General features: G+C 40.5%; 1 protein-coding gene across 2 annotated transcripts in view; it reads right to left on the reverse strand.

Annotated features, from left to right (window-relative positions):
- The window catches only part of vps36 (vacuolar protein sorting 36 homolog), a 61,770-nt gene that overhangs the window by 13,894 nt on the left and 21,233 nt on the right, over positions 1-26,643 (reverse strand). For both annotated transcript variants that reach the window (XR_012098764.1, XM_073043974.1), the window contains exons 4-8: positions 19,507-19,621; positions 10,503-10,592; positions 9,361-9,447; positions 2,525-2,557; positions 281-358 (exon numbers count right to left, since the gene is read on the reverse strand). Coding sequence is in view for 1 of the 2 variants with exons in the window: in XM_073043974.1 (XP_072900075.1) it covers positions 281-358; positions 2,525-2,557; positions 9,361-9,447; positions 10,503-10,592; positions 19,507-19,621 (403 nt within the window). In the remaining variant the exon portion in view is untranslated. The remainder of the gene's footprint in view (positions 1-280; positions 359-2,524; positions 2,558-9,360; positions 9,448-10,502; positions 10,593-19,506; positions 19,622-26,643) is intronic.

Genomic DNA, 26,643 nt, shown 5'->3' on the forward strand with positions numbered 1-26,643 from the left:
TAGTGTCAGGATTGATCTCCTTTCAGATTAACCGGGTCACGATATGAACGTTCCTGACTCGACCCTTGCTTTTTTACGAGGCCGAGTGGCTAGCTCCGTGCTCAATCCAGCGCGGATGGAAAGCATGCCCGGGGGAGGCCGACTGGGTTCGAACTTGGGAGCCTTCGCTTCTGAAGTCCGGCGCTGATGTCACCAGCAGGCTAACTCGATTGATGATAGTTTTCAAATATGACTTTGAAATCAACTAAGATTCTAAAAGATTTTTTGATATACTTCTTACCTCATCCTCAGAAATATCTCCCTGCTTCTCTTTGATTTTGTTTGCTATTGACTTTGACAAGTCAACCATCTCCTTGGCCTACAAAAGAATGCATTTTGGTCACTTAATTTACACTGAACATATTCTATAATCTACTGGTAGCTGAACATTTGAAAAAAATTTTGCAGGTGCTGAAAATTTGAAAACTGAACAGAGTATGCTGCACATAAAAAAAACATGAGCAGAAAATGCTGGAAACACTGATGAATTGCTATTGATATGCCCCTGTCTAAAAGCCTCTTGAACATCACTGCTTCCACACTTGCAATGCATTCCAAGAATCTACTACTCCCCGTGTAAAAAAAAACACTGCCCGGTACAACCCCTTTAAACTTTCCCCCTCTCATCTTAAAGCTACAGTATGTTTAAAAGTATGCTGAGATTCAAGTAATTCCTTTCACAGCTTATTTAAGTACTTAATGTAACGTATCAATCACTGGAAGCATTCAGTATTTTGAAAGAGATGGGGGAGACCTTAAATGGATTTTTTGTATGTGTATACACTCGGGAGATAGACACTGTCTATAGATGAGAGGAAATGCTGCAGCTAGGTCATGGACCCTATACAGATTACGTAGGTGAGGGTGTTTGCTATACTGAGGCAAATTAGGATGGATAAATCCCCAAGGTGTTCTCTGAGACCCTGTGGGAGGCTAATGCAGAAACTACAGGGGCCCTAGCAGAGATATCTAAAGCATCCTTAGCCATGGGTGTAGATTGGAGAATAGCTAATGTTGTTCCATTGTTTAAGAAAGACTCTAAGAATAAGCAAGGAAATTAGAGGCCAGTGAGCCTGACATCAGTAGTGGGAAAGATATTGTAAATTATTCTGAGGGACTAGGTATTTAAGTATTTGGATAGACAGGTACTGATCAAGGATTGTTGACATGGCTTTGTGCATGGTAAATTGTGTCTAACAAATCTTTTTTTGAGGAAGTTGCCATGAAGGTTGATGAAGGCAAGGCAGTGGATGTTGTCTACATGGATTTTAGCAAGGCATTTGACAAGGTCCCACATGGGAGGTTGGTCAAGAAGCTTCAGTTGCTCGGCATTCAAGATGAGGTAGTAAATTGAATTAGACTTTGCCTTTATGGGAGAAGCCAGAGAGTGGTAGTAGGTGGTTGCCACACTGACTGGAGGCCTGTGACTAGTGCTGTGCCAAAGGGATTGGTGCTGGGCCCATTGTTATTTGTCATTTATATCAACAATCTGAAAGATAACGTGGTAAACCGGATCAGCAAATTTGTGGACAATACCAAGATTGTGGTTGTAGTGGACAGCAAGGAAGGCTATCATGGCTTGCAGAAGGATATGGACCAGCTGGAAAAATGGGCTGTAAAATCGCTAATGGAATTTAATCCAGACAAGTGTGAGGTGCTGCACTTTGGAAGTACCAACCATTGTAGGTCTTACACTGCTAGGGTGTGGTAGAACAGAGGGATCTGAAAATAGAGATTCATAATTAATTTAAAGTGACATCACAGCTAGATAGGGTCATAAAGAAAGCTTTTGGCATAATAATAAATCAGTGTATTGCATACAGGAGTTGGGGTCCAATTTTTAAATTATATAAGATGTGGGTAAGGCCTCATTTGAAGTATTGTGTGCAGTTATGGTCACCTACCTACAAGAAAGATGTAAATAAGATTGAAATAGCAGAGAAAATTTTACAAGGATGTTGCTGGGACCTCAGTTATTGGGAAAGGTTGAACAGGATAAAAATTTATTCCCTAAAAGGCTGAGTGGAGATTTGATAGAGGTGTACAAAAATATGAGGGGTATAGAAAGGGTAAATGCAAACAAGCTTTTTCCACTGAGGTTGGGTGAGACTACAACTCGAGGTCATAGGTTAAAGGTGAAATGTTTAAGGGGAACATGAGGGGAACTTCTTCACTCAGAGGGTAGTGAGAGTGTGTAACATCCTGGCAGTGCAACTGGTGGATGTGGGTTTAGTTTCAACAATTAAAAGAAATTGTGATAGGTACCTGGAAGGGAGGGATATGGAGGGCTATGGTCCGGATTCAGGTTGATGGGACCAGTCCAACTATTGGTTTGGCGCAGACTAAATGAGCCAAAGGGCCCGATAATGCCTGACCAGCTGTAACCTTCCAGCACTTACAGTATTCACATTTTCAGTAATTGATTTGAGATAGTTATTTAAGCTTTAGGTAATATCAGCTCACGTGAAAGATGACGATAACTCACCTTTTTCATTAACTTATCGAGATCTTCAAAAGCCTAGAAAAAGAAGTGGGAAGAAACTCAGCTTACAATCAAACTTCTGCAGTCAGTAGTAGTCATAATTATTTTTTTTTAAAAATCACAACAGTGCCGTAATTAATTGTATAAAGGTTAAAGGTCAGAAATATGACTGTAAAATGTGAACAGAATGTTGACCGAGTACTCCCGCCAGATCACACCTCAAATAAAGTGACTGATTTTGGTTGCTGAGAGATACGGGAAACATTCATGTGCCAGAAACTTTGTGAAAATGTCATGAGGTCTGTCCCTGCATTGGAATCAATGATCATAAAAGCTTTAAGAGTCCTAGGGTTGCCAAAATAGAGGCATAAAGGTGAGTTAAGTGCAACGGCAAAGGATGTGAGCGGGTTGGAAGCAGTTCAGAGAATTTTCACCAGGAAGGAATGGGATGGTTTGCCTTATGAGGGCAGGTTGGACAGGTCAGGGTTGTGTCAGCTGGGAGTTAACAGAGTCTTGACAGGGTGGATAAACAGAGATTGCAAAAGAATCTCGAACTGGGGGGGGGGGTCTCTGTTTAAAAATAAGGATTTGCTTAATTAAGACACTGATAGGTGCTTCTTCCCCTCTCATAGGGCAACTAACCTTAGGATCCCTCTTCCTTAAAGGGTGGTGGAAGTAGAATCTTTGAATATTTTTAACAAAGGCAGATAGGTTATTGATGAACAGGAAAAGAAAATTATTGGGGTTAAGTGGGAATGTAGAACTCAGCTACAATTAATTCAGTCTCAATCTTATTGGGTGGCAGGACAAAATTGAATAGCTAAGTGGATCTTGCTCCTGTTTTCTAACTTATGAATACGAGGGGTGGACACTTTCTGGAGGTCCAAGATCCGTATGCTCCACAACCGCTGGACTAAGTGTGTACATGTCGGAGGGGACTATGTTGAAAAATGTGCTAGGCTTTCTAAAATTGACCCCTTCTACCTTAGGCCACGAACTTATCAATCACCCCTTGTATAATTTGGAATTCTGATTTAAATTATATAATAGTTGGATGGTGGAAAGCAGGTGTAAGAAAGGCAAATTAAAAATGGATACCAAGAGATGCTTCAACTTGTAAGTAACACAGTATTTGAAATTTCAAGCAGAGCGATAAAGCTAAATATATTGGAATCAATTTTAAAAAGCAATTAATTGCAGTAATGGAGGAAACGTCAAGTTGTGAACAGCTTGAACAAAAAGGAACTATCCATGGCATCATTTTACCATTTTCTAATTGCAGGAAACTATTGTTTTCTAGTAGGACAAATATGGGGAGTTTCAGGGCAAAAACTTTTTTTTTGTAGGGTAGATAGATGGTGATTTTTGAGGCAGATTTGTAAAACATGTTTTAAAGTTGGGCTCAAGAATGAAAAATAAAGTTATAAATCTTTTTAAAAAAATAAACAATTTAGATTCAAAGGGAAATACAAATAATTCCAATAGCATTGCAAAATCACTCACAGGATGCATTCCTGTTCTACACTTTACACTCATATGAGAAAGCACACTATTTCAAGCAAATTCTCATTATGCTTCCCTGAAAGGGAGAAGTTTAATATTTATAACAATAACATGCACTTTCACATAAAAGCAAGCACCGAATGATTCGGATTCAGCTTTAGTTACCACATGTACATTGAAACATATAGAGAAATGCATCGTACAGTGAAATCTGGTTTGTTATGTGTGAACAGCTTGAAAGAGGAAACAAATAACACCACAGTAGCAACATGAGACTCCATTTAGAAATGAAAAAAAAAACACATCTTTCTCCAGGAAACAGAATTTTTTAAAAAAAATTATGAGTCAAGGAGAATTCTCCCCGAGGTGTTACATTCTCAATTACTGCTGCACGAGTGTTTCTTGAAGCAAGGTAAATGCACTTGCAACTTGCATACTGCATGATTCTACAAAGACAATGAGGTAAATGCCTAGATGATTTGGTTAAGTTGATATCCGAGGGCCATGAAATTAAAAATATATTCCTGCTTTGCTTGCAGACTACTGCTTATGGAGTGAAGACAGAGGATTTTGATGTAACTGGTCCTCAAAAGGAATGCGTTTTTTAACAAAGCAGTGGTCCTTCAGTGATACCCTGAAATGTCAACCTAGATAATAGGACTTTAAGCCTGAAGGCAGGGATTGAACCTTCAAATATTCTACCAACAGCTCCCCTGCCATGAGCTATTTGTAGAAATATGATCACTACAATTTACCTCATTAATATATATATATATATATATACAGTGTACTCTTTTGTGAACTATCAACATTAAGGAATCCTAAGGGAAGAGTAAACAGAGGGTAGTGGTGCCAAGAAACGGTACTCCACAATCTTACTGAAACATGCACTGGTGCAGAAGAACCTATCAGCTGCTACAATGCTGGAGAAATGCAATGGTCTACTAGAAGCTGCTGAACTGCAGGCAATGGTTCTGTACAAAATTGAGTCTGAGTCAGGGCTCAGTTGTTGCAGACTATTGTTCAATAAATCCAGAATTTCTTGTGAATTATAACAATGTACGAGTGCTCCTGCATTGGTGCATGGATCAATAGCTTGTGGTCACAATGAGCTGCCAAAACTGCCATCAGGATGATCTGAGTGTGATACCTGAAGCCCGGTTACTCTTCATGGGACAGCTACAACAGCAAGACCCGAGGGCTTCGCTATACCTTAAAAAAATCATGCCACTCTTGCCACGCAGGCTGGATTGAGCTCAATCCAGTCCAATATACTACTCTAGCAACCTGCATTTAGAAATTCCTTAAGATAATTCTAGGCAGAACAGTGATGCAGCAAAATGAGCCATGTTCACCCCTGACCTCCTGTGGTGTTTGTGTGCACTCTGCACGGTCTCCCTGTGGTGTGTGGGTTCCTCCCACATTCCACGGACCAGCTGGTTCGATAAGGTAATTGGATGCTGCAAACTACCCTTAGGCAGGAGAATCTGGGTAGAGTTGATGGGGATATAGAAGAAAATAAGTTACAGGAAAATAAGTAAAGGGATAGGACTGCTCTGGGAGCTATCTCACAAGGACATGATAAATATAAAAAGCACCACTGGTAATCAAAATAAAACTAAACATCAATTTAAAGAAAATGAATAGCCTCATGTTTTAGCTAAATATTATACACTTACTGATCGATAAAATTAATCTATAAGAACCATGTATTTCCAGTTATTTGAAATGAAAAATCATACCGTAACATTTTAATTTCAAGATAATATTTTTAAAACATACACTCAGTGGCCACTTTATTTGCTTGTTAATGCAAATACCTAACTGGCCAATCATGTGGTAGCACCATAAATACATATAGACAATGTCAAGAGATTCGATTGTTGCTGAGACCAAATAACAGAATGGGAAAGAAACATGATCTAAGTGACTTTGAAAGATTGTTGGTGCCAGATGGGGTGGTTTGAGTACCTCAGAAACTGCTGATCTCCTGGGATTTTCATGCACAGCAGTCTCTAGAGTTTACAGAGCATGATGCAAAAAACAACAAACATCCAGCAAGCAGCAGTTCTGTGGGTGGAAACACCTTATTGTTGAGAGAGGTCAGAGGGGAATGGCCAGACTGGTTCAAGCTGACAGGAAGGCGACAGTAATTCAAATAACCACGTGCTACAACAGTGGTGTGCAGAAGAACATCTCTGAACACACAGCACAATGAACCTTGAAGTGGATGGGCTACAGCAGCAGAAGAACACAACGGGTTCTATTCCTGTACCTAATAAAGTGCATATACCAACAGTCATAATGTATAAGCTATTTCTTATTCCTTATTAAAAATCTCAACATGCCTCTAAATCGCATTATAGAACATTACAAATTTTTGAAGCAAAAATAAATATAAATGCCAAGAATTCTTTGGGATGATAAACTGAAAGCCTCGTGGAAAGTTGCAGGACTATTTTTCCTTTAAACGCCCACTAAATAGTCTACTTCGGTTACACCATGACAGAATTGTTCAGAGAGATTCCATGAACAAAGGAGAATAGGCACACACCTAACAGGAACTTCCTCTGATAAACAGCAGGATTCTTATCAGTGACAAACAGGGCCGGCAGGAAACCTTTACTAAAACCTGGGGGGGGGGGGGGGGGGTCACTAAATATGACACAATACATCCAGTAAAACAAAATAGCTTGTCATAACAAAAGGATTTAAAAAGAAATTCAGCAAACAGATTATTTTTATAATAAAGTGTTGCTTGTTTTATCTTTTGGAGTACATTGTACTTTAACCCCGTAAAACATGATAACATTTGTCATCTTATTTTGCTATTGTTTGCATGGTGGGTGGCGGGAATGCTGATGCTTTATGCCAGAATAATTTTGGGAAGGGGAGTGGGGAGAGTTGGTGCTGTTTGTGTGTGGGAAGGGGGGGGGGGCATCGGGCTTCTTACATCTTTTTTCTGCCATTCATTCTTTTGGGGTTTTTCTTATTTCGAGGATGACTGTAGAGAGTAAGAATTGTATATTTAATATGTTCTCTGATATTAAATGGAACTATTGAACTATTGTGTCACGTTGCTTCAAAAGAAAGTTAAATCAGAAAAACAAAGGGCAAATCTGACAGCTCCATTCCATGAGGTGTTGTGGACAATCAATAGTAGTAAAGATGCAAATCTGCCCGGTACACTGAGTAGCCACTTTATTAAGTCCAGGAGTGGAACCCAGTGTGGTCTTCTGCTGCTGTACACAAGGTTTGACGTGTTGTGCATTCAGAGATGCCCTTCTGCACTCCATTGTTGTAATGCCTGTTTATTTGAGTTACTATCACTTTCCTGTCAGTTTGAACCAGTCTGGCCATTCACTTCTGACCACTCTCATTAAGAAGGCGTTTTACTGACAGAACTGACACTCACTGGATGTTTTTTGTTTTGTGCACTATTTTCTATCTAGACTGCTGTGCATAAAAAAATCCCTAGACATCAACAGATTCCCAGATACTCAAACCACCCCATATGGCATCAACAATTATTCCATGGTCAAAATCACTTACATCACATCACCTTCCTTCCCCATTCTGGTGTGTGATCTGTTTGCATGTTTTTATACATTGAGTTGCTGCCACATGATTGGCTGATTTGATATTTGCATTAACAAGCAGGCGCACAGGTTTACCCAAGGAAGTGGCCACCAAGTGTATGTAGCTAATGAGTTGGGGATGACTGCTGTTTAACCAGTGAGGGCATCACTACAGGAATTCCCCAAGGCAGAGTCCTCAATTCAGCCCTCTCCAGGTATTTCAATGTCCACCATCAGATGAGCATTAACAGGCAGCGTCACCGCCCTTGACATCTTGGTGGCATTTGACTGAGTGTGGTTTCAAGCAGCCTCAGTAAAACTGAAATCTTTGGGCCTGAAAGGGAAAACACTCTAGTGGCTGGAGTCATACCTCACACAAAGGAAGACGGTTGTTGTTGTTGGAGGAGGTCAGTCACGGCAGGAGTTGCCTAGGACAGTTTCCCGGGCACAGCTATCTTCAGCTAATTCAGCAGTAATTTTCTCTCTATCATAAAGTCAGAAGAGGGGATGATTGATGAAGGTAGCATAATGTTCAATTCTGTTGGTAATCCTTCAGCAAATGAAATATCACATAAGAGCATTCAGCAACATTGATTGGCTGATAACTGGCAAGTTGCATTTGTGCAGTTACTGTGCCAGGTAATAGCAAGTGTACCAGGTACTTTTAACAGTGATTGGTAGCACTTTTACTGAGATCCCACCACCAGCACACTGATTTCCATTGCCCAGAAAGTCAGACGTATAAACAATGCAGCTACAAGAGCAGCTCAAAGGCTGGATATCACATGGGAAATGACTCATCTCTTGACACGCTAAATCTTATCAATATCTACATGGCACAAGACAGGAAAGTGATCGAATACTTTCCACTTGCCGTGATGAGTCTGCTTGAGATAATTAAAGGCAAAGCAGCTCACTTGTTTGGAACTCCATCCACCACCCTAAACATTCATTCCTTCAGCACCAGTGCAGAGTGGCTGCAGTGTGTATCATTTACAAAATGCACTGCAGTTATGAGGCCAAGTTGCTTCAGGAGGACCTCTACCACTAAGAACAATAGTTTTAGGCACATGGATACACCTTGTGTCTTCTCCTCTAAGTCACATACCATCCTGAACTGGAAACATACTGAAAACTGAAAAAGGATCAGGTGCTTTCCCTGCATTTATGACAAATAAACTCTTCTCGGGCTTCCAGCCAGTACCTGTACCATACCCGTACCCATACCTGTACCCTGCTGGAAGCCCGAGAAGAGTTTATTCGTCGTATTGGAAATTCTTTGCCAGTGGGTCTGAAAACTAGAATTTCCTTCCCCAATAGAATCGTGGAGTCCAAGATTGTGGCTTACTACTATTTTGTTCAGGGCAGTAAAGGATGGGTAATAATTACTGACCATTAAGTTACTAGTCTGTTAATTTACCTCCTGCACCTCCATTATGCTGCGGAGACACTGAAACAAACAGCTACACTAACTGCATTGTCTTCTTGGTTTAAACAGCTAACATCTCACTTTCTTTGAAGTCTCTACGGTAGATTAGAAAGCACAAAGTTTGGAATTTCGACCTTATTTGTACAAACTAAACATGGAATTATTAAAAAATATTCCCTTCTTAAATACCATTCACCCACTCTGATTCTTCAGGCAGTAACCACCACAGAGAGTCCTGCTTTAGCACTGCACTCACGCCAGCAATGTACAGGAAATGGTCTCAGTAGAATCAGATGTGTGGCTGGCCTTGAACATTTAGAAGAACTTACTTCAGTGATGTTTTTGTCGGTCTCCTTTCGTCTCTCTTCCAGCTTCCTTTCAATACCCACAATTCCTACAGCTCTCACTCTTCCTGCCTGTAAAAATAGGACATTCTTATTTATTTTACAGGACAAATCTTCTATTCATTGTTTTTGGTCTTTCACAAATGCAAATATTTCCTACTATTTATGATTGTTAAAAACTCTCAGAGGAAATGCAATATAAAGGGAGGCCAGTTATTTTTACTAACCAGCGTTGAGACTTAGTTAAACTTAATCCTCTTTCAAGCAAAGGTGCTTTCATGCTTTTCAAGCCCCTACCATGTTGCCCATGCAGTGACAACTGAGGGAAGCACAAAATATAGGTTTTGTATTTTCATGTGCAACACACTCAAAATGCTGGAGGAACTCAGCAGGTCAGGCAGCACCTAAGGAGAGAGATAAATAGGGCTCATTAGGGCTCTCTTCAGTCCTCCAGCATTTTGTGTGTGGTACTCACAGTATCCAGCATCTGCAGACTCTCTTGTGCTTTGTATTCTCATCACTGGCATTATGTATAGAGAATTCAGAAATTAATCTTAAATCTTCGTCACTACATTAAATAGAATGATATCTCTGAACAGACCTTCTAGACAATTGTCTCTGTCTGCTTACTGAAAGAACTATTAAACTTTGAGAAAATCTAATCTAGTGAGATGGGACAAGGAGTCCTTTCCTTCTCTTTCAGTTCTAAGAGCTTGAATTGAAGTTATCTATTTATTAATGAACGTGACTACAAAATTATTAGCTTGGCTGAAAACCGTGGTACAAACATGACACATGTTGAAACAATGCTCAACAGTACACAAAAACAATGTACATTATTGATATATGGAGTTTTAAATGTCATCAGACCAAAGTTTTGCTGTACTTATAATTGTCTTTACCCTGATAATAAAATGGAAGTGCATTATTATTCAGCTGAATAAACAAGAAAAAATAACAACTCGATACATTAAAAGTGCAAAGCACAAATAGGAAACAGGTACAAAGCAGTGTAGCGGATTCAAGGCTAGGATTAGTTGCATATAGGTTCTAAATTGGCTTGAGTATATTAATGCACTTTTTTTGTCTTATCACAATAAATCACGGAATAGCACAATAGTACATACTTGTGGTTTACTAGCTGACTGCATTGGCTGTGATACAGAAATATGCTCCCATCGCTTCTGAGATAATTCTTCTGTTAGTCGTCTATAAAACTGTAAAAATAATATTAAATATTGATCAAAGCTATACATAATCCACTTCACAAATGCTGTTAAGATATCATACTGTGACCTGCAGTTTGAACTACTATAACAATTACATCAAGACCCTTGCTTTTATATATAAAATGCCTTAGACACAGTAAATTACAGGTATTTGGAGGTTAGTGTAAATCATTTAAGAACTATGCACATGACTTGTTCCCCAGGCTGCTCCTCACCATTTACCACAATTGGTCTTTTGACAGGTGTGTGGATCCCAGCTGATAAAGGACAAAATGGACAAAAACGAGAGAGTGAAAACAAGGCAGAAGAGGGTGAGGCTGTGATTTTGTCCATTTTATGAAGCCACCCATCACTTATCATTAGACTCAACTATAAACAAGATGGAAACGAGGCTGAAGTGATCTCCATGGTCCACTCTCCTTTCCGATCAGACTCCTTCCCCTCCAGCCCTTTACTTTTCCTATCCACCAGGGTTCACCCACCACCTTCTAGCTAACCTCCTTCTCCCTCCCCCAACCCCCCAGCTTCTTATTCTGGTGTTTTCCCCTTTCCTTCCCAGTCCTGAAGATTGGTCTAGCCTGAAACGTCGACTGTTTATTCATTTCCATAGATGCTTCCCGACCTGAATTCCTCCAGTATTTTATGTATGTCGTTCAAGATAAGACGTCAGACCTTGGGGAGTAAACATTGATCATATGGACAGAACATAGATATGTACAAGACCTCATTAATTCCTCAATCTCTTAAACAATCAGCTTTCTTCTTATGAGCTTTTGAAAATCTCAATCCTATACTTCATTGTACATACACTACCAACATGAGATTCACTTCCTAGCAGAAATTCATAGCAGACAAAAAAAAAAGAATCAATGAAGAACTACAAAGACTGACAAACAACCAATATGCAAAAGACGCTGCGCAAATACAAAAAAAAGTAAATAATACTGAGAACATGAGTTTATGGAGAACTTGAGTCCATTGCGCTACATGAAAAACAGGTTTCCCCTGCTATCTGAGAGTAGAGCGTTCCTATGAAACCTTTCGTAAGCTGAAATGGCGTAAAGCAAAGAAGCAATTACACTGGAATTTAGAAGGATGAGAGGGGATCTGATTGAAGCATATAAGATTATTAAGGGATTGGACACGCTGGAGGCAGGAAGCACGTTCCCGCTGATGGGTGAGTCCAGAACTAGAGGCCACAGTTTAAGAATAAGGGATAGGCCATTTAGAACAGAGATGCGGAAAAACTTTTTCACCCAGAGAGTGGTGGATATGTGGAATGCTCTGCCCCAGAAGGCAGTGGAGGCCAAGTCTCTGGATACATTCAAGAGAGTTAGATAGAGCTCTTATAGATAGCGGGGTCAAGGGATATGGGGAGAGGGCAGGAACGGGGTACTGATTGTGTATGATCAGCCATGATCACAGTGAATGGTGGTGCTGGCTAGAAGGGCCAAATGGCCTACTCCTGCACCTACTGTCTATTGTCTATTAATTTATATGGGAAAAATTTTTGAGCACGCCCAGAACCAAAAAAAATAACCTACCAAATCATACCAAATAGCACATAAAACCTAAAATAACACAAACGTATAGTAAAAGCAGGAATGATATGATAAATACACAGCCTATATAAAGCAGAAATAACGTATGTACAGTAAACACAAAGTACACTGCAGATGCTGTGGTCAAATCAACACGTACAAACATGCTGGATGAACTCAGCAGGTCGGGCAGCATCCGTTGAAACGAGCAGTCAACGTTTTGGGCCCAGGACAAAGTCCTGACGAAGGGTCTCAGCCCGAAACGTTGACTGCTCGTTTCAACGGATGCTGCCCGACCTGCTGAGTTCATCCAGCTTGTTTGTACATGTATGTACAGTGTAGTTTCACTTATCAGAATCGGGAAGATTTAGCCAAAACTGATTTGTAGAAAAAAAAACAACACGTACATACATGCGCACACACCACCCCATGCAAGGCTTCACGGTCATGGTAGTCTTTCTCGGGGTAAGCACAAGTTTAAAGTGGGTGCCTTTTCTCGTAAAAGCAAAAATCCTCTTCGGATTTCTTTCGGTTAGCGAAAACAGGTACTAATGTAGGTCTTTCGTAAAAGCGAAGTGACACAAAGTAAGCTTTCGGAAAGCGGGAGACACCTGTACTCTGATTTCCAAATTGTTTTGCTTTCAATTTTAAATAATTATACAAACCTTTTGGCCAGCAGGAGAAAGTGAAAGGAAATAGGCACTGTTTTACTCCTAAAGTTCAGTAGATCCCACAGAACCAAGTCAGAACTTGGTGGCACAAGAAGAACCAAAAAATAGCAGCCATTTAACTCTTCTACCAGAAATGATTTTCGAGGTCCTTAAGTGTTCCATGGCCCTCCAAGTATTGTCACCATCAACTACAGTGGTGCTAGAAAGTTTGTGAACCCTCTAGAATTTTCTCTATTTCTGCACAAAAATGACTTAAAATGTGATCAGATCTTCATGTGTCCTAAAACTAGATAAAACCTACACAATTAAATAAATAACACAAAAACATTATACTTGTTCATTTATTTATTTATTGAGGAAATGATCTAATATTACACGTATTTGTTGGAAAAAGTATGTGAACCTCTAGGATTATCAGTTCCTTTAAAGGGGAAATTAGAGTCAGGTGTTGCAATTAATGGGATGACAATCAGGTGTGACATAAGAACATAAACCTGGGTCTTCACTATCAAAGTCAGATCTTCATCACAGAGTTACTTGGAAGTGTGCCAAGCTCAATCAAACGAGATTTCTGAGGACTTCTGAAAAAAGTTGTTGATGCCCACCAGGCTGCAAGAGAATACAAAAGCATTTCTAAAGAGTTTGGGCTCCACCAATTCACAGCCAGGCAGATTGGTGTACATATGGAGAAAACTCAACCAACCAAAATCACTCCAAGAGCAAGGTCACAAAGAACCCCAGGGTAACATCTAAGGTGCTATAGGCCTCTCTTGTATGGCTGTAACACTGGCTAATGTCAGTGTTTATGAGTCTACCATTAGGCAAACATTGAACAACAATGGTCTGTGTGGCAAGATTGCAAAGAGAAAGCCACTACTCTCCAAGAAAAGCATTGCTGCCCGTTTAAAGTTTGCTAAAGACCACATGGATAAGCCTTAAGGCTATTGGAAGAATATTCTGTGGACAGATGAGTCCAAAATAGAACTTTTTGGCTTAAATTAGAAGCATTATATTTGACGAAAAGCAAACGCTGCATTCCAGCACAAGACTCTCATCCCATTAGTGAATCAGAATCAGAATCAGGTTTATTATCACCGGCATGTGACGTGAGATTTGTTAACATGGTGGTGGCAGTGTCATGGTTTGGGCCTTTTTAGCTGCCTCAGGACCAGGACGGCTTGCCATCATTGATGGAACTATGAATTCTGAATCGTACCAGCAAATTCTCCAGGAAAATGTCAGGGTATTCGTCCATGAACTGAAGTTCAAGAGAAAGTGGGTGATTGAGCAAGATGAGGACCCTAAACACACAAGTCAGTCTAGCAAAGAATAGTAAAAGCAGAAGAAATTTCATGTTTTGGAATGGCCGAGTCAATGTCCTGACTTTAATCCCATAGAAATGTTGTGGAAGGACGTGAAGCAAGCAGTTCATGCAAGGAAGCTCACCAACATCCCAGAGTTGAAGCAGTTTTGTAAGGAAGAATGGCCTAAAATTCCTCCAAGCCGATGTGCAGTACTGATCAATGGTTACTGGAAACTTTTGATTGAAGCTATTGCTATATGGGGGTAGGGGTCGGGCTCACGTCAGACACTGAAAGCAAAGGTTCACATCATTTTTCCAACAAATACATGTAATATTGGATCATTTTTCTCAATAAATAAATGAAAAAGTACAATTTTTTTGTTATTTGTTTCAGTGGGTTCGTTTTATCTAGTTTTAGGACATGTGAAGATCCGATCACATTTTAGGTCATATTTATGCAGAAATAGAGAAAGTTCTAAAGGGTTCACAAACTTTCTAGCACCACTGTATTTCTTTGGGTCTCCATCATGTTCAGTTCACCCCCTCTGGCCTTGACAGATCTCCTTCAGACAGGGTGGCAATATTTAAACAATAGATATCAAAATGTTCTGTACCCACATCTGAATCTACCTCTACCCATCAACAGGCTTAACACTTCGTAATCTTAAATCAGATACAATTTGGTCCTGTGAGGGCAAGATCAGAGGTAAGCTGCGGAACACGACGTCTACTTATTGAAACTTAAAGCACATTAAATATTACTTTTGAACAGTCTGAATAAGATTTTGGACATGTAAAGATCAAGATAATTAGAAATAACCATTTTGTAAGACTTCAATGATTACAAAGCTTCAGTTTAACGGGAAATGTTTAGTTAAAATTAAATAGTACTGCTCCTATAATGAACAGCTTGCTTTAACCACAGGAATGAATGTGACCTTGCTTATTAAAATCTATGGTATGAACATATCTGTTCAATGTATGTTAGATAACATATCTACTCAGCAGACAGAGGTTCCTTGCACCTAAACTGCATTGTTAGATAGCATTTTATTTTGCTCTAACCAGGTTCATTACCACTTTCCCCACCCGCCTGATAACAATTAGCAAGTTACTTAAACATGCTGTCTCTGTAGTCACTGAAGACAATACAGTGGCAGTGGAATTCATTACTGAAGGAGCAGAATACAAAAGCAGAAGGGGAATGTAAATGGAGACTCAGATAGACACCACCATTTCTTTAGATACATCAGTGTTCTTCAATTATGAAAGGAAACAAAAGCATGAAAGGGCCAATAATTCATTGGACTGTTGTGAGAAGTAATGGAACTATTTACAGGCCCTTCTCTGGAATACAGAATACTAAGACTTTACAATGTTAGGGGGTCTATCAGTGTGGGAAGAATCTGCTTCCACATGGGTAAATGCAGCATCTATGCAGAGGAATAAACAGTTGATGTTTTTGGCCAAGACTCTTCATCAGGACTACAAAGGAAGGGGGAAAAGGGGAAAGGGGGACTTCTTCAGCCACTTACCTTTTCCACTTATCACTCCCCAACTTCTCACTTCATTCTCACTCCCCCACCTGCCTACCTTCCCACTCACCTGGCTTCACCCATCACCATCGAGCTTCAGCTCCTTTCCCTCCCCCACCTTCTTATTCTGGCTTTCCCCCCCCTTCCTTTCCAGTCCTGATGAAGGGTCTCAACCTGAAGCACAGACTATTCCTTTCCGTAGATGCTGCTGAGCTCCTCCAGCATTTTGTACATGTTACTCAGGATTTCGAGTATCTGCATGATTAAATACGGGAGCAAGATGGTATCCATACTAATTCATAATTAACTGCTCTAATAATCTTAAGATAAATATCTTTTCATACGCTGTTGTGAATTTGTATCACGCTACCAAATGGAATGTGCGTGTCGGTGGTGTAGTGCTATCTGCACTCCGACTTCACCAGGCTCCCTGCACGCTTTCCATCTGTGCTGGGTTGAGCGTCGAACTAGCAACTCGACCTCATAAACAGACAAGCGCTTAGGAAATAGCAAGGTTGCTGCCCGATCTGCCAAACAAGGCGCAGAGAGGAACTTTTTGCATTATCAAATGCAATAGCTGAAGAAAGTTTATGACTTCAAGAAGATTGATATCTCTAACAGCTGGAGCCAAGTAGAGAAGGAGACATGTGACTAGTCTCCTATTATATTATTTAAGTTTGTGCTAATTTATGTTTGTCTTTGTCTTGCAATGTACTGTGCTGTTGCTACAAAAGATAATGTATAACCTGTGTAAACTATGATAGGAATAAACTTCAACTTGACTATGACTGGAATCATTAACAAATGGCTTGGAAGGATAGAACAGACATGAAAAGGTGCAGTGAATAAAACATTATTATTCCAGTGATAAACTAACAAGCATCAGTTCATTTATACTGTATATTCCAATTGTTTTGACTGAACATTTGTGAGAAATGCTGTTTAAATGCAGTACAGCTGACTGTGGCATAGTTGGGCGTGAGCTGAATCAAGGCAGTGGGGTCTGGGTCAGAGAGTGGGGAATGAGCCAATGTTTAGCCATTCCTGGAGCAAACTTGGAGGCAATTCGATTTGGCAGATCCGAGGCACGGCGAGCAGAGCCTACGCAGAGTCAAGGCAGTAGAAGACCCAAGATTTGGTCAATTTAAATGCCGAGCCGAATTGAGGTGGTGGGGCACTAGCCCAAGAATGTACTGAAGCAGCAGGGGCCAGGTCCAGGAGCAAAGGTCTAGATGATTTAAGTGCCTGGCCAGATCGAAAAGGACAGGGAGGGACAGGCCAGTTCAAATTGCTGCTCCACGAGGTTTACTCATCTCTGCACTGAACTTCAATTTGTTACTCCAGGAGGTTTACTCATCTTTTGAGATGAGGAAAAACTTCTTCACACAGAGAGTGGTGAATCTGTGGAATTCTCTGCCACAGGAAACAGTTGAGGCCGGTTCATTGGCTATATTTAAGAGGAAGTTAGATATAGCCCTTGTGGCTAAAGGGATCAGGGGGTATGGAGAGCAAGCAGGTACAGGGTTCTGAGTTGGATGATCAGCCATGATCATATTGAATGGCGGTGCAGGCTCGAAGGGCCAAATGGCCTACTCCTGCACCTATTTTCTATGTTTCTATTACACTGAACTGTGGCTGTGGCCTTCAACTATCACAGCATGAACCCACTTTTGTGAACTTCAGTTCTGAATGTTATTTGCTTACTTATATCGTTTGCAAGTTTTTTTTTCTCTGCACGTTGGGTGTCTGACCATCTTTTGTTTTAATGGGTTCTACTGGGTTTCATTGTTTTGTAGCTAAATGTAAGGTGATGAATCTCAAGGTTGTATTAAGTATACATACTTTGATAATAAATGTATTTTGAGTTGACCTTGACTTGAAGGTAAAGCGCAAAACTGAAGAGGATAACTTGTTGGAGTAGACAGAGAAGCCTGAACAGTATGTAATGGCAGGAAATTAAAAGTACAGAACCCTCTCAGTCAGCCAAGGAATGGCTGCTAGTTCCAAGGAGATCAAAATCAGGTCAGGCACAAGGGAACTTTAAAAAAAAACTGTTTATAATATCATTCAGCTTAAAAAGGAAATGTCAAGGAGAGTAGTGGATGAACACAGAAGAATGAGGCAGCTTCTAAGCTCAGGAGGAGGACGTGCAGCTGACAAATACATGCTGGATGAGGACCGAAGAAAAGTGGGAATTGGGATCGGGAGCATACAAGGCGAGGAAGAAATATGTGTTTCGAAGGTGGTCCATTGAGTTTTATGCCAACCATCACAAAGATTTGATTCATTTAAAGTTCTGGATTTATTTAATTATCCTGCTAGGTGGTTTTTCAACCTGCATATCAGCATCAATGGTCCAGAGGTCTGAGTGTTAAGTCCACTACACAAGGCACTTGAGAAATGTCCAAGAGCTGATTTCTCCACAAGTCAGAAACATCCATTTTCTACAGTGGCCCATATTGCATCGCACTGCAATCAGCTGCTATGGTTGGCATCCATCTTCCTCGAAGGACAATGAGTGATCATCATCATCATCATAAGCCTGGGCGGAAAGTATTGAGATCCTGGGATGTCCCCCTCTCGGCCTCACCAGTGTAGTCCAGAGGAAAGCTTATGAAACAATATGTTTGGCACCAGCTTGGCTGCAGGAGCTGTCGGAAGGATATTCAATGATGTCCATCTGCCTTAGGGTCTCCACTCCAGATTTGCTGTTTGGGTTTACTCCCATAGCCTTCATCTTGCCTGAGGCAGTTGGGCTATTTACCCATAGCTGGGGAACTGTTCCACAAGCACCAAGGCACGTCCACATGCCAGTGGGCCAGTGTGCTACATGTGCCAGGGCCAGACCTCCTTCCCGACCTCTGGAGTTCAGCCTGAGTCCGAAAGAAGTTCAGTTTCCGCACGTCACCAGCGAGGAGGCACGACATGAGGCTTGCTGTTGGGAGAGGCTACATACTGGCAGGGAGAGACTTACACATTCAGATCTCCCTTTCACAAGACTGCTTGCCAGCAGTGGAGGCTGAAAGTGAGAGCGACAAGCACTGCCCACTACATTACAACACTAAATGCATCACAACAACCATTTTGACAGTTGCTATAATTCTCTAAATAATCACTATAACACTACCCATAATTAAACTAGTAGAATAGATACTGTGTCCAGATATTAATGAATGCTAGGGAATATTGTATTATTATTATTATTATTATTATTATTATTATTATTACTACTACTACTACTACTACTACTCATAATACTATTAATATTTATTACTACTAGTTTGAAAAATACTTTAAAATGTACGGAAGAATTTGTGTAAAGTTGGATTTGTGAGTCAATCATTTGTACCCATGGAGCCCCTGTACTAGATACCACAATTGATACTTCAATTTAATTTTTTGGAAGCATTAACAAATATAAGCATTGGTGAATTGTCTTACACAATACCAAGACCTCAACAGTGGAGCTGGCAGTAGGTGATGACACATCACAATGGAAGGGAAGGTGGAAGAAGGCTGCGGCAGAGAAGGGCCCCCAGTCATCTTGCATTCCATGCCACTGGACCCTGACCCCAATCTGTCAATGACAGTGTGGTGGCTGCTCGTACATTAGCCTCCTCACGTTAAACAAAGCCACGCACAGGCCTTCTCTATTAAGAGAAGCCACCCTAACTTCCCAGATTGAGTCCTCTGGCGATGAGCAAGTGGCAAAGGAGGCAGGATTATGTGGATCCCAGATCAGCCTCTACAGCCGCCTGAAGACCCAGCAACAGACAACCCCTTAGGAGAACACCATACTCAAGATTCACACCATTACTGACACAATATTTTAACTCTAGGTATTATAGTTACCTCAATCTGTCCGTGTTCCCTGAAGGATAGTTTGATGAAAGTGTACTTGCTGCTCTGATATGGACCAGGCTCTTTGTTGGGTGGAACTGGGTGAAGATGGACTATTATCTTAGCACTGGAAATAAAATAAAAAGGTTCAGTTTTTAGGCATTTACTAAGTGAAGTTTAAACTGCCCAGTTATAAATGTAGAGACAGCAGATACTCAGAGGGATTCTGTGATGTTCATCCTTCTAAATTTAGCCAGAAGTTTACAGAATCTAATCAAAAGAAATTAACCCAATTTTGATTTGATGTTCAGATGTTCAGCCTTAAAGATGTTCAGCAACATTGAGCATTTCTTCAGAAGGGGAAAAATGATTCCACTTTGTAACTTGCATTTAAATGAGTGTTCAAAGGTTCACTCTCCTCAGCATGGGACGTCTGTGACATTAAAGTACGGAGAAAACGGATATTAACTCTTAATAACAGGGAACGAAACAAAACTGGCAATTCTTCTATGGAAATCTACTCTTGATGATTACATAGAAAGTCTACCATAGACAGCCCCTGCTGAAATAGACAAAGGATACTGTAATATAAATTGTCTGTGGAATTGCAACATATCATGCACCATAGAGTAACGCAGCATTGAAGTTCATTGTTCTAAAGCTGCAATCTGTTAAACTGACAAATCTTTCAGCAAATTAGCAACCAAATGCTTAGATTCAGAGCAAATATAACACTTTTAACATGATCAAATATCCAGAATGATAATTTTAAAAATTGATAACCATCCAGATAGGGTTCAGGATAGTGATCATGGATATGGATAGGTTTTAAGAAATGACAAAGAGGCAAAAATATTATGGAAGAAATTTCCACAGCTCAAGGCAATTGATAGAGGAAGTCAGGAAGATCTGAGTGTGCCTGGACTCAAGATCAAGAGGAATGAAAAGACCTCAAGAACACTGTTGGGCTGAAGGAGATTACAAAATATTTGGGGTGAGGGGTGGGTACAGGGGAGTGCATGGATGAAGAATGGCTGGAAGGTTTGAAACAAAGACAAGTTTTGAAATTGCTGGAACTGAATTCAAAGTAAGTCAATGGACACAGGGTTGATAGGTGAATGGGAATTATTAAGGCTGATATATACTTGTGCGTACAGGCTACACCGCAGCCTGCACCGTAGCCCTGATTTTCACTTCTGCATCACTCTACACCGTAGCGAGCATGCTTTGGTGTGCGCCAAAACGCTAGTTGGCGGTGGGGTTTCTATGCCACTGTGTTGAGTTTCTTCGTGAGAGACATGGACGAGGAAATGCATTTCAAACATTTTCGCATGTTGGCAGGTAGATTTGACAATTTGGTTCATCTATTGGTGTACTAACAGCCTACAAACATGGCAGAGAAGAAGCAACCGGAAATACGTAGGAGGAAATGCGATGCTACCAAGCGGACCAATCACAGTTGTTGCGGTCTGTGTTGCCGCAACGCGTGAGTAACTTTTCTGGAGAGATGCATGTCACCCTACTATGTAGGGTACAGTGTAGTTATGGCGTAGGGTACATGACACCTACGGCGTAGATGCAACGCACAAGTATAAATCAGCCTTTAGTGTGCATGTGAGGGGATGGGAAAGGGGCTTATTTTTCTGATGAAAGGTCTTGGCCCAAAACATCAACTGCTTACTCTTTGCCATAGATGCTGCCTGGCCTGCTGAGTTTCTCCAGCATTTTGTGTGAGCTGCTTTGGATTTCCAGCATCAGCAGAATTTTTCATGTTTGTTTTTCTGTTGTCTTGCTTTGTTCCGTTGTTGCTGTTGCTTGTGTTGCTGTGTTGTATGTTGTGTTGAACAATGTGTGCATGATACGTTGTCCCCAGTACATCCTTGGGTGTGTTGATTGTTAATGCAAATGTTGCTATCACTGTACGTTTTGATGTACATGTGAAAAATAAATCTGAATCTGAAAGCTGAATTAGTTACACCAGGTTAGAACATAGAACATAAGAAATAGGAACAGGAGTAGGCCATCTGGCCCATTGATCCTGCTCTGCTACTCAATAAGATCATGGCTGATCTGACCATGGACTCATCTCCACCTACATGCCTTTTCCCCGTAACCTTTAATTCCCTTACTATGCAAAAATCTATCCAACCTTGTCTTAAATATATTTACTGAGGTAGCCTCCACTGCTTCATTGGGCAGAGAATTCCACAGATTCACCACTCTCTGGGAAAAGCAGTTCCTCCTCATCTCCATCCTAAACCTACTCCCCCAAATCTTGAGGCTATGTCTCCTAGTTCTAGTCTCACCTACCAGTGGAAACAACTTTCTTGCCTCTCTTATTAATCCCTTTCATAATTTTATATGTTTCTATAAGATCTCCTTTCATTCTTCTGAATCCCAGCATTCTGGATACCAGAATTTGAAGTTTTGGATTGTGCAAAGTTGACCAGGAGAGCATTAGAACAATTAAACCTTACAGTCAGAGAATACATCTACAACCTGCCTCGGAAGGTAGTGGAGGCCAATTCTCTGGATGCTTTCAAGAAGGAGCTAGATAGGTATCTTATGGATAGGGGAATCAAGGGATATGAGGACAAGGCAGGAACTGGGTATTGATAGTAGATGATCTGCCATGATCTCAGAATGGCGGTCGGTGCAGGCTTGAAGGGCCGAATGGTCTACTTCTGCACCTATTGTCTAATGCCTATTCTCAATGCATTTGTCATCCTGTGTCCAATACATCTAACTAATCTTCCATTATTAGATTCTGAACCATTACTGCATTAACACATCCTTTGCAGCAGCTGTCTGTCCACTGCATTTTAAAAAATTCTTTCTCTTTCCAAATTCACAAAGCAGCCAGAATGAATCTTCCCTGTCCACTGTTGTCCCCTTAGATCCTACTATGATTGAAGCAAACCTTCTGATGACACTGCTCCATTGCCTTGTCTGTAAATCAGGAATGCAGACCGATAACCTGGTAAAATTTTCAGTGACTTAAAGACAAAAACAAAAACATTGGTGCTCAGCGTGCTGTAAAAACGTGGCTGTTGGAGGTAAGATTTCGGTAGTAGACCAACTTTGCAAAACATCGTTACCTTGCTGCAATCATTATCGAGTATTTTTCCTTCAAAGCCCTAAATGGTAACATATTCCTGGCTCAAAGGTTTTACATTTCCTCCATCAATTGTCATCTAACGATGACGACAATAACTTGCATTGTCAAACATCCCAAAATTTGGTGAAAAGTTGTTAAGCCTGGCCTGCTTGACAGCAAACATAAAGATGATAGATAGATAGATAGATAGATAGATACTTTATTCATCCCCATGGGGAAATTCAACATTTTTTCCAATGTCCCATACACTTGTTGTAGCAAAAACTCATTACATACAATACTTAACTCAGTAATAATATGATATGCATCTAAATCACTAACTCAAAAAGCATTAATAATAGCTTTAAAAAAAAGTTCTTAAGTCCTGGCAGTTGAATTACCAAATTTTCAAATTGGCAGATGTACCAAATTTTCAAAAGGAAGTCAATCTATACTGATGATGCTGACAGGCATTTCATACCAAGGAACAGACTCTCTCTAGCTTCACATTAATCACCAGCATCAAGATGTCAACTGTCATAGTTCAGGACAATGCAGTACCCACATCAATTAACATTAACAGTATGCTACCGAAGGCTGTGACAGCTTCACAAATCTAGGCTTCAAAATGACCAAAAATCTACAATCAATAATCACTTCACAAACTTGTAGCTACAATGTCAAATCTTTCAGAGAGCTTTCAGTAAAGATTAGTATGCAGAATTAAAGTGTGAGATTGGAAATAGTGTGCTGATCTGGATAGAGAATTGGATGGCTGATAGGTAATAAAGGGAAGGAACAAACAAGTATTTTCAAAATAGAAGACAATTACTTGTGAGCTACCCCAGAGATCAGTGCCAGGGTCCCAGCTACTTGCAGTATATGTTAATGATTTACAGATGAGACAAGCTGGGTGGGAGGGTGAGCATTGATGAAGTGCAGAGAAGCTCCTGGCTGTTTTGGAATGGTTGAGGGAGTGGGCTGGCACAGAATCACACAGATAAATGTCAGGTTATCCACGTTGCGTTGAGGTGATCTCTGATCCAGGCAATCCATTCGCAAACGTTTCATCAACATATGAGGAGACATCATCAGTGTGCTGTTCACTTCTGGTGTGTCCTCCAAATGCCTGGCCTTTATATACTTATCAATCAGTTGATTGGTCGTCATTGTGGAAACTCAATTGTGACGTAGGCAATTGGTTGCCTGGCGAACTCTGCGTTGTCTAGAATTTTGCCCACGTTGACTTATAGAGGGGATCGAGGTCTGCAAGTCTAATTATAGAATCGCTTGCGGAAAACAATGCTTCCAGAGATTCCCTTGCATGCCGCGTGTTTGCTTGTGCCATGACGTTCAGCTGAATTTGTCACTGACGTTCAGTTGAATCTGTGCCCTTCTCGATCTTCATGGGTAGAGACTAGGGAGAGTGGGTCCCACCCAGCTTGTGTCATTTGCAAATCATTAATATATACAGTCGGCCCACCTTATCAGTGAGTTCTGCATCCACGAATTCAACCAATCGCGAATTGAGAAAACCCGGAAGTGCTCTTCCAGCACTTGTTCGAACATATATAGATGTTTTTTTCTTGTCATTATTCCCCAAACAATGCAGTATAACAACCATTTTACATAGCATTTACATTGTATTAGGTATTATACGTAATCTAGAGATGATTTAATGTATACAGGAGGATGTGCGTGGGTTATCATGGATCGGGATCAAAAAAAAGTTGGAAGTTCTCTTACTAAGTAAGTCAGAACAGGTACATCCAGTATTATTTAGCGTCAGTTAGTCAAACGTTTGTCTTAGTATATAGTATATATTTTACCTTTCTATGCATATGAAACACTTAAGAACGTATGTTCCTGAGTTCGATCCAGTGACAGACCGCTATCGAGTGCACTCTCCATCCGGCCGGGTTGATGTGGAGGATCAAAAAACTCAAAGCCCCAAAACCCAATAATTAAACTACTGCGTTGCTTAGTAATAATTGTAGCTTTCATCGGGGCAGGACCTTTCTCCCTTTATCCTTTAAAATTGTTCCGATCGTTGACCTAACGCTTTGACAATGACCGATGGCGTTTCACCTCTTTCCGATCGCTTTATTATTTCCACTTTATTTTCAATCGTGATCATGATTATTTTTGTGAACAGAAACTCTGCGGATTCAGAGCTCCGATGCCAGGTCCTAACATCGACCACACTGAGACAGGTTAAATAAGGCCTGGGGTTCCACTGGGTCCTAAGGTCCACAGTATTGAGACAGGCTGAATAAGGGACTGAGGCATCCACGTTTTTTGGTATCCGAGAGGGATCCCGGAACCAATCCCTCGCGGATAAGGAGGGCCGACTGTACTGCAGTAGCTGGTGATCCTTTTGCCCTGCAGGAAGTTGTGGCCTGCCAACCCTGCTAGAGCTGAAATGCATCCATTTCCATATCTAACTTCAATCAGAATTGGTTTTACTCTCTCAAAATAGCGTCCTGACAAAGGGTCTCGGCCCGAAACGTTGACAGCGCTTCTCCCTATAGATGCTGCCTGGCCTGCTGTGTTCCACCAGCATTTTGTGTGTGTTGTTGTTTGAACTTCCAGCATCTGCAGATTTCCTCGTGTTTGTTCTGTAGGTCATACCTGGACTTCTAATTTTGAATCGCCAGTCTTAAATGCCACAGGTCCAGCCCTCAACAGACAACAAATCTTTTGGTTCATCCACGGCTTTTGGTTTGGGTATGTCTGGCGTGTTCTCAAAGGCACACACTCATCTACACAGGTCTTGATGTAGTTGGTAACAACTGTGGCATATTCATTGATTCGAAGGTGAATCCCTGAATATGGACCAGTCCACTGACTCAAAGCAGTCCTGTAAATGCTCCTCTACCTCCCTTGATCATACGTTCATGGTCCTCACCACTGGTGTTGCACTGATATTGACACTGATAGCAATTGTGTCAATTCCAGGCTTGAAAACAAGTTTGATCACCTGCTCTACATCAACCTTACACTGCAGTTCAATCAGCTCTCCCTCAATTCGTCCTTCTTTTCCGTAAAGTCTAATTAATCTAGGAAAGCCAGGGGATCAAGTGCCAAAATATTGCAGGCACTTCCCAAAAGAATAATAAACTAAACTCATTAATTACTTCAAAACTTTGTTAAAGCACACGCTTCCTACCATAACAACTGCTTCAGTCAGGTTTGCTGCCAAAAGAAACACACCATATTATCACTACAGGTAAGAAGATTTTGTAAACAGAGAATCTACAGCGATGAATTATTATCCATAGTTACTATTTCAGAAATAATACCTATGAAAATAAAACAGATTTTAATCTGCTATTGATTTCAATATTCTCATCAATTCAGTATCAACTTTATAATTTTAAGGCTTTTTAAAAAAATTTAGGATCTAAGGCTAGATAATAAGGGTCACATTGTTTCAGAACTAAGTGGTGATTATCAAAATCAAAACTAAGTGATTGCATCCAATATAATTACAATGCATTTTGTGAATATATTTTTTCCTGAAATCACATCATTAAGCCCTGTAAAGTATAGGTAATCTCCAGAAAGGTAATCTTCAATTTGCAGACAGAAGCTTGCATTAATGAAAACCTTACCAATGATATAGTGAAAGAACAGAATGATCTTTCAAACAAATCATCCTGCAAACCTTGTGTTTTTATTTTACAGTTCATTTTGCTTTATTTTCTGAACAAGAATAACTTCCATTATAGTCCTATTTCAAAAACATTAACTACATCACTATGACTATAACCAATCACTTTTAACAATTACATTATAACTACAACTTACACTTTATACTTCTTCACATCTAACAAGGTGGTTTGACATTCCATAATCACAGATTTTACCCCTTTTTCACATGTCCTGGTTCTCCATTATCACTGTATTAGGACCAATGTCTGCTGTACCAGCACTAACAACAAGAGCCTGAATTGTGTCAGTTAATACTAAACTTCTAACAACACACACAAAACGCTGGTGGAACACAGCAGGCCAGGCAGCATCTATAGGGTGAAGCACTGTCGATGTTT

Source organism: Hemitrygon akajei, chromosome 4 (genome assembly GCF_048418815.1).
Source record: "Hemitrygon akajei chromosome 4, sHemAka1.3, whole genome shotgun sequence".
In the NCBI taxonomy this organism is placed as follows: domain Eukaryota; kingdom Metazoa; phylum Chordata; class Chondrichthyes; order Myliobatiformes; family Dasyatidae; genus Hemitrygon; species Hemitrygon akajei.